At 40.6% G+C, this 9,487-nt stretch overlaps 1 protein-coding gene across 1 annotated transcript; it reads right to left on the bottom strand.

Annotated features, from left to right (window-relative positions):
* Positions 1-1,981: 1,981 nt before the first annotated feature.
* Positions 1,982-3,442, bottom strand: LOC117952929 (trace amine-associated receptor 13c-like). Its single transcript, XM_034885552.1, has 2 exons — positions 3,137-3,442; positions 1,982-2,801 (listed from the first exon to the last, which is right to left on the bottom strand). Exons 1-2 carry the CDS (start codon positions 3,307-3,309, stop codon positions 1,982-1,984), a joined length of 993 nt encoding a protein of 330 aa, XP_034741443.1. The 5' UTR covers positions 3,310-3,442.
* Positions 3,443-9,487: the final 6,045 nt, after the last annotated feature.

The following is a 9,487-nucleotide window of genomic DNA, read 5'->3' as shown; positions in this document are numbered from 1 at the left end:
TTTATTAACCCTCACATCTTCCCACTATTTATGCCCAATTTAGTGGTGCCCTTCACGCCGACACTTTGGAAAAATCGACCTGTGCACCTTTGACAATCCCCCTGTCAAAGCTACGTCTTCACACTTTTAATTTTAATAAGTGTTTCGCAACAAACTTTACTTCACACAATTCAACAGTTCTTATGAAAGAACAGAAAGCAGAGGTTAAGCAAAGGAAGTTATTGCTGTCAAAAGTTAATTTATCTACATGATGATTAATCTCTAAACATAAAGCTAGAGTTTTATTATTATCAAATCTATTATAAATAAAGCTCCCAAAACCTTTCTCAAACTTTAATGGAAAATAATATAAATAATTAAATCCACCAGTTTTAATACACCTACATTGTGTCATTATTAGTTGCAGTGGCCAATTGCTGTGGCCCGTTCTTTACATTTTGGTGTACTTTTACATCACTACAACCAGATTTACATAAAAAAATCCAAAACTTTATTCACCAGCAACAGTTATGAGAATATACAGCAACTCCAGACGGTGTGCTGAATCCAAAAAATAATTTAGTTAGTTGGAGGGCAGAGCCAGGCTATCAATCTGGCCCACTTTGAAAATAAATTCAGGGGTTAGACTTCATTATTCTTTTCTATGAATGGAAATATTTCTGCTGCAGCCTGAACTATTTTGCACTTCAGAATGTTAACCATGCACACACAGGTGGAATCGTTTCCATGGTGGCAGTCGGTAACCCCATTGGAGTGTCTTGCTCTTTCATTTCTTTTGGGTCTACTATATTTCTCAGCTCTAGGATGAGTGTGATTGGTCACATTTGATATACCTTACATACCCGAGAAAATTTCCAACAAATCCCTTGATGATAATTAGGGGCCGAGGAGCAAAGATTGTTTTGATTTTGGCCACAGACACAATGTCACTGAGCACTTTGTGCTGTGGATTCTACAAGCCACGTGTTAAAAAAAATGGGAACATTTGTGTTTTTTAGGGACACCTGTGACACCTGTCTATAGACTAATTTGATCCTACAGTGTTGTTACACTGTACTTGCTTTTGGATCATTACAAAAAATAATACAAAGTGATTATCTTAAAACAAAAGATATAGTGTCTCTTGCATAACATGCATAACCTGCATTATAAACAGGTATCTAAGTCGTGAAGAGGATTCTATTGTTCTGTCTTTCTCTTGGACTCAGTCCTGACTACTCCTGGTCTTGGACTTGACAGAGGACTACACCACTATTCATCTTATCATCACAACTGCTTTACTTAATTTCTATCCTGCAAACCACAAATCAACAGCCCCATCTTCTGGTGAGTCAGCGGAGCATTTCCTGAATAAGTGGGGACCCGTATTGTAAATCCAGATTACATCACATTGTGTAAAACTATAATAAAAAGACGGGACATCACATTATAAATAATTCTAATTTATTATCAAATTTCATGCTACTTACAGTGGGGCTCAAAAGTTTAGGCACCCCAGGTAAAAAGTTATATTAATGTGCATAAAGAAGCCAAGAGGTATCAAATGACAGATTAGACATTCGTAAATTATGTCACAAAGTGTTAGATTTTACTCTAGACAATCTTTTCAAACATAATGTTTTTTAAATTCTTTCCAAAAGAACATCATAGTGCTTTATATATTTGTGTCATAGAAACAATAAATGTTATACACGATCAAATATAAATGGCACTTTTGGCCAACCTGTGTTCCTTTTCTCTACTAGACAGGAATGTGGGGCTGTTTAGGGACATCTTTTCTCTGTGCTCTGACCAAACAGAGACATAAATACAAAGATTTAGGAGCTCTCTTGTTGTGTTGGGATGAAATGTTCCCTAAGTGTCATACATGTGTGAATCACAATTCAGACTTAAAGATAAGAAAGTATATCTTCAATTTCTCTTTCATATTCATTCATTTAATCTTTAGACCGAGTCTGATCCCAGTCCCTCTACAACCTCTCTAGAGCATGTTGGTCTCACAGGAGCCAGGCTGCAGTATCCGAAGAGTAACTATGAGTTTAACTGCTTTTCTAAACCAGGGGTAAAACAAGGCATAAATCACAGGGTTTAGACAAGAGTTTAAAAAATAAAACATTGGGACAATAAAGGATGAATATAAAGCATTGACCAAGCTGTCACCTGCAAGAGAAACAGAGTAATATGGGCAGAAACACATTAGAAACACAACAACCAGAACACCAAGAGTCCTGGCTGCTTTCAGCTCTGATTTCTTTGCCTTTGGAGTCACTGACAGCTGGAGTGTGACAGCTGTAATGTGAGAGCGCATGGCACGGGCCTGAGACACAGCCACGGCAAATATTCTCAGATACAGAGCTACGATGACAGTAACTGGAACAATAAAGGTCAAAACAAGATCTATTAGTCCTGTGAAATAGTCAATGACAAACAAACATTCTCCGTAGCAGGAATTATACCTCCCTGATTGAGTCAGGTCATCTTTCACAAAGAGAAAGCCGTAGGAAGCAGAATAGAGCCAACACAGATAAACACTGAGTTTAACTCTGTTCATTGTGATTCTGGTGTTGTAATGCAGAGGGTCACAAATAGCCACATAACGGTCAACTGATATGAGCACCATGTCACCTATTGAGGATGTGGTAATGATGCTTGAAAGATAATTATAAAGAAAACACACAAAGTCACCAAGAAACCAGCATGATGTTTTTTTGAGGATTTCTCCCGGCATCAGCACAAGGCCCACTAGAAAGTCTGAGACAGCCAGAGAGCGGAGGAGGATGTTGGTGGGTGTGTGGAGCTGCCTACAGGGAAAGAGAAACGTATCATTTAACCAACAACACTGACAGAACAAACTTAACCAGTACTCAAAATTAAAAATATAAAATCTATATTAGTTTAAATATTTTTCACTCCACCACAGCAGTAAGAGTAGACAGATAAAATGACTTGGTTGAGAAAGAAAGCAATGATTAATATTGGTAACAGAGTAGACTTGAACAACAGTCTCTGGCATCAAAGACATTTGGAGCAACATCATTCAGAACTAACTCAAAGACAATTCTTGTAAATATACAGCAGCTGTTCAAATTTTAAAGTTACAAATCCTGTAAAGAGAAGCAAATAAGTTAATATCTGCCTGAAGTGGGAGATTGAGATGATGATGAGCAGGTTGAGAGTCATAGTGGTCAGAGAGATGGAGTAGCACACAATGTAAATGAGCAGTGTTTGGGGCCAAGGAGACGAGGGCTTCCTGCAGGAGGTGTTTGGGAACTGTGGAAAGCAGAGCTCAGCTCCGTCCTCAACCTCCATCTGCAGAGGTCTGCAGATAGCTGCAGCTCTGGCAGCTTTCTGAACAAACCTGAGTCATGTAACTGATTTATCTCTCTCTCATTCTCTTCATCCCCTCCTCTTTCTCAGTCCCTGTTTGACTCTGATGCCCCTCCTCCCTGACTCTGTCCATCCCACCATCATCTTCATCACTCTCTCTGTAACCCTGCCTTTCTCACTGTCTCTCTATCCCATCTCTCTTCTATCATTTACTACCCTTGTTTCCTTTTCTTTGTCCTAGTATTGATAACTTAACCACAGATGCATTCTGGGATAGGAGAAAACCACACCCTGGGTTGTTTTTTTAACCCAATCTCAATTAACTCAGGAGACGCTAAGATCTGGATGCAGAGACGGTGGCTCTGCTAAATAGTCTCGGGAAGGAACTTGGTTTGGTGAAACATACAATAATCAATAAAGTTAAATTACACAATACAGTAAAGTCAGCTATGTAAGTTAGCTGGACACACGGTTAAACATCATTTAGTCTTACCAGAGTACTGCCATGTTTACTTTTTCCATAGCAATCCCACTGAGAAAACTCTGCTGGATGACTCGAATTAGGCAGTTGAAGACCAACAATGTTTCCTCTCTAGCATTTAGTTGAATGAAGCAGCAGTGAAACTATTCAAGACAGTGGCAAAGCTGTGTTTTTCTGCCAAATATGGTCACTTTGGTCTTCCAAATACCAAGATAGTGTTGGTCAAAAGGCGAACTGCCAGCTTCAAGACAGCAGTCAAACCCAAGGGTGAATACACTGACGCTCCGTCCACTATATCAGCCAATCGGCGTCTGGTACAGAGCTACTGGCAGCTAAGGGCATGGTTTAGGTGTGTGTGCCGGGCCAGGTATCATGCTCATCATTGGACACCAGGAGGCTGTCTGGGATCCTGTAACTTATTTGTTTAACTGGAGCCTTCTCCTCTAACACAATATTATGCTCCACAATATTTGTGCGACCTGGGTACTCTTGAAATATTTGATGATTACATAAAGCTTTTACCTGATTTTATCAATCAGCTGGCAGATGGTCCAGGTCAGGTTCCACTGGGGCTGCTGAGGGCAGATACTTGTCATCTACCACCTCTTCCTCCTCCACCGCTCTAATCAGCACTACCTCTGCCTTCCGCTCAGGTCTTTCAACCAACTCCTTTAGGATGTTCACATGCAGCATCTCTGGTTGAGTGCCCAGATCTGCATCATAAAAAGGCAGGGCACTGAGTTTAACAGAGGGCTCATCTACCAGCTCTGCCTGGGCTCTGGTTATGGCAACATTGCAGCTTTGAGGTTGGTTAAACAAATCAAATAAGACTGGCAAGTCACTACCCAGCACTACTGGGAAAGGAAGAGTGTCAGCAACTCAAAAGGTAGGTTTGTCCTTCAATATAAACATCAGCAGTTGAGTAGGGTTTCTTATCACCATCTAAACAGCAGATGGGAATGGTTTCAAGGGTGCACATAACCTTAGCTGGTACAAACTGCCTGTGCACCAGGGTATGATCACTGCCAGAGTCAATTAGGGCCTTCAGAGCTTTACCGTTAACTTTGACAGTTGTCATCTTCATGGATTTATTGCTATAACATTTATGTTCATTTTTCCATAGCACAACACACATCTGAGTGAGCTTAGCAGGGTACCTTGGGCACATTGGCTTTGTGTGACCCTCTTGGCCGCACAGGTAGCAAATAGGTACTTTACTAGACCTTTGTATATTTTTTGGCTTGTTCTCCCTCAGGGGAGCCTTAACCACACCTGGTGTTGCCATCTGATGGTATTGAGAGGATGTGGGCCTGCGGGTGTCTTTTTTGGCCTTCCAGGTGGAGTATCTCCGCGGGTGTTCTTTCCTTCTTGCAGCCACAAAAACATCAGCCAGTGATGCAGCTTCTACAGCCATCCATGTTCCTTGATCCATACCTGCAGCTCGGGAGATAGCATCCAAAATACTGCTCCAAAATTATAATTTTACCAACAGCGTTAACAGTTTTACCTTACGGTTGGATCCACTTCCCATAAAGCTCCTCCAGTCTTATATACAGCTCCTTGGGACTTCTGGATTTTTTTTTTTTAAAGTTTGTAAAACATCAACCCTGTTTTCTACCGTCAAGATAAGAAGATCATTTTTTTCTGGACAAACTGGGTTATTAGAATATTTGTGTTGCAGTGAGGTCACTTGAATGTTAAAAATGGTTGTAGGACCTTAAAGACAAATAAATAAATAAAACGGAACATGAATCTTCCAGATATGTATTGATATCACAGACAGATAAGTAATGAATAAGCCATTTTACTCTCTAAAACACTTCTCATATGTCTTGGGAGTTACACTGTGAAGAAATAACCATTATAACCCATACAGTTGACAAAATACATACATCTTTTCAAAGAAAGTCAAGACCATTTTGCCCTCATGACATTTACTTATGCCAATAATCAACATAATAATACATATAATACATACGCCCAAGAACTTAATGACACAGACAAACCAGTTTATTTAAAGCATTTATTGTTTGAATGCCAATCTTTAATATAGCAAATAATGTATTCAACATCTCTTTGGCCTCTGTCCCCCTGCTGGTCTTTGGCCTCTGTCTCCCTGCTGGTCTTTGGCTTTGCCATCCTTGGTGACCGCCTACGTTAGTCCCTGGTAAAAGACATTTAACACAACAAAAAGATGTTGACGTTATGAATGCTTTAACATAACGTTATTACATGGGAAAGTCCTCATACATGCCAGCCTTCGTTGAACATTGCTAGTGAAGTTAACACGGTGCAGTGTTACCTCCCGTCTACAGATACAACCAGTGATAAACACACCAACTTTCTAAATGTCTGCTAACGTTACGCATATACGGTAACGGCATATAAAAAGAGATGAACATGCCACCGTACATTAAACTTTACATAGACAGCAACCTAGCTAGCTAACAGCCGAAAGTTAAATGATAGGTTCAGCTAACGTTAGCTCGGGGTGTATCTACCTAATTATTAGAGCAATTTGTATAAGCTTTAAAGCGGTAACCTTACATGGTACAACGGTGATAACAAATGTACGGCACACACTAAAGATACTTACATTTAAATCATCATTTCACCGTCAACGATGCCGCTCGAACTCCCGCCGAAGTCCGCTATTAGTCTCTAACTTTGCTATTGTGGGTGATTTGGGACCGCGAAGGATACACAGATGCATCCTTTTCTGTCTATGGGAAAGTTTCTGAATGAAGGATTATCTTCTTTTCTCTCACTTTTTTCGCCGTGTGGCGCGCGCACCCTCTCGCGGTGTGTGGCGCGTGTCTGCGCTTTTCCCCGACCAGACAACCTCTTGTACGAAACTAAAGTAAAGAGCCAATTTTGTAAAATGTAAGGAGTAGAACGTACCGATATTTGTGTTAAAATGTAATGAGTAGAAGTAAAAAGTCTAAAGTAAAGTAAAAATATCTGAAAAATCTACTTGAGTACAGTAACGAAGTATTTGTACTTCGTTACTTCCCATCTCTGCCGGCCATCACACGGTCTGTCCGCCAGCGTGTTGCGTCCCCCAGAGACTAAGCATTGTGTCCTGGCAGCCGCTTTTCTCTATTTTTTTTTCTAACCACAACCCTTGTGAACCCCAGAGACCGTGGATCGTGTCACGGTGGTAGTTGTTCATTACGTGGTGACCACCACAAAATACAGTAACTCTGTGCCTTCTCTGCTGCTTGTAATATTTTGCTATGCAGTAATTAAAAAGCAAACTTATCAAAATGTCCCCAATGAAAGGGAAAATTCCAGCACCCTGGAGATCCAAGATCACAGTTTTGAGTGACCAAGTTGAATTGGATTGAACTCTTGTGGAAGTTAATGTCAAATTGCACCTGGAATCGAGTAAGGTTCCCTTCATGTGAGGTCGGTTCCAGGACAGAAAGGGGGAAAGAGAAGGAAGACATGCCGGACACTTGCTACAGGTCGAGTTAAACCCCAGACTTCTGTATTGAGGAATAAACCTCTTTTTATGGTCGTGTGTCATACCAGTTGCTCTAACCAGGGGTCCCACTAATTAATTTTCAAAAAACACATGATCCCTAGTTTCTTGGGAAAAGTCCTGTGTTTGATCCAGTTGTTAGTTTGACCCATCCAACACCCCAACCTGCCATCTTTTTCAGTATTTGGCTCTCTTATACTTCCTGAACGTACTTCCTGCACTTTCAGGTGCACTCCAGCCTTTCTACAACCCTAACTCTCTTTACCTGCTAAATCCTCTATTATATTCACCAGATAGTCTCTAACTTCATCTATTTGCTGCTGAGTTTTTAGAGAGGACACTGATGATATTGTGAGAGTAAACAAAACATGAAAGTTTTGTGGCCTTGAAAACAAAACAAAAAACAGTGGGTCAAAAACACTCTCTAGCTATTAGAGGAGCTGCAGCTTTTTTGTTAAAGATCTAGGCAATTTCGATAAATTAAATAATTGTACTCATGTCAGACACAATATCAAATGAAACAACAGTTGTGTTCAGTAATGATTGCATCACTTGTTAATTGGTTCATGGTGATGCTTGTTTGTCTTCACACCTCTGATTGCAGACACCTCATTGGTCGAGATGTCATCATCTGACTAACCCATACAGGTGTGAACAAACTTCCTGTCCAGAGGGGTTCAGCACACTGCCTTTAGGAGCCACTAATGGGCTGTAAGACATTGTTAACAGAGAGGCAGATCTCCCGGGATGCCCACTATACACAACAAAGTAAAAGGTCATTTAGCCCATCAATCACTGATCTATAGGGAGATGAGTTTGGATCTTCAGTCTTAGCTCTGCTCATTAAGACACCATGCTTTAGCATTCACATGAACTTTGGCTCTTTAAACTTGCTGAAGACTACATTGTTTGAATGCAGTTTTCCTTTGTAGTACCATGTGGTTCTCGGCAGGGCCTGAAGTTAACTTTTTTGGCCACCAGCCACACAAGCTTTTACCAGCCGAGGTTTTTCCTCAAAGGATGCATGAGTATGCTGTCATAAATCAGCCACGAACCTCGCCATTGTCCCCAACTGTCCTGTTTGGTGTGGAAAACGTCTTCTTTTACTTTTCTTTGACTGATCCTCATCTTTCTGTCGGTTTGTTTTATCCGGCCTCTTCGCCCCAATGATGTGCCCCCACCTTTTTTTAGCTCAATTCTAGGAAATGATAGACTTGGTAAGAATGTGAAAAGAACGACACTATGTGCTAAAAAACCTCAGAGTAACTCAATTCTTATTGGCCGGGCATTGCCATTGGTTGCCTGGTAACAGCCTTACTGCATCATTTGAGGAGCCATCATTCATTTTCATTTAGGCCCCAGACACACATGCTGCTGAGTCCTTTGTGGAAAGTATTCTTCAGGACAAGTAATATGTTCAAGAATGGGAACATTTCAAGTATTTTAGTGACACCTGTCTTGCTTGATAATAAAGTTAATAATATGGCCTAATGTGATCCTACACTGCTTTGTGAAAATAATAATACAAAATCACGATGTGTTCAGTATGTTCAAACCTGGATGACCTGGAACCTTTTCTACTGTTAAACTTAGATAAAACTGAAGTTATTGTTCTGGGGCCCAAGCACTTCTGTGACGCATTATTCAAAGACATAGTTACTCTGGATGGCATCACCCTGGCCTCTAGCACCACTGTGAGGAATCTTGGAGTTATCTTTGATCAGGACATGTCCTTTAATTCCCACATAAAGCAAATTTCAAAGACCGCCTTCTTACACCTACGTAATATTGCATAAATCAGGAATATCCTGTCTAAAAATGATGCAGAAAACCCAGTCCATGCATTTGGTACTTCTAGGCTGGATTACAGCAATTCTTTATTATCAGGCTGCTTGAAAAGTCCATAAAGGAGTTCCGGTGACGGTATCACTCTGAATGGCAGCTTAAACAACAGCTCCTCCGGGAAAACCAACTAACTGCACCGTTAAATGATCAGATTTAACTTTGTTTGATTTTGCTTAGCTCGAAAAGAGGGGCAAGAATGGGAAGAAGAGATGAAAACAAAATGTGCACCGCTGGAGAAACTGTGAACGAAGAAAACCCAGGGAACAGCTCTCTAACTTCTCTGAGAGCACGGTTCCCCAAACGGTACGAGTTTTTCCACAACGTGTTTTCATGAATTGTTTTTTATGAAT

The sequence above is a fragment of the Etheostoma cragini genome, chromosome 11 (genome assembly GCF_013103735.1).
Source record: "Etheostoma cragini isolate CJK2018 chromosome 11, CSU_Ecrag_1.0, whole genome shotgun sequence".
In the NCBI taxonomy this organism is placed as follows: Eukaryota; Metazoa; Chordata; class Actinopteri; order Perciformes; family Percidae; genus Etheostoma; species Etheostoma cragini.
The sequence above is the reverse complement of the archived record's forward strand: the minus strand, read 5'-3'. Positions and strand labels throughout refer to the sequence as shown.

Coding starts and splice junctions, on each gene's coding strand:
- LOC117952929 (XM_034885552.1), bottom strand. CDS start 3,309: ATGGAGGTTGAGGACGGAGCTGAGCTCTGCTTTCCACAGTTCCCAAAC. Junction 2,802..3,136: donor ATCTCAATCTCCCACTTCAG/GCAGATATTAAC, acceptor CTTTCCCTGTAG/GCAGCTCCACACACCCACCA.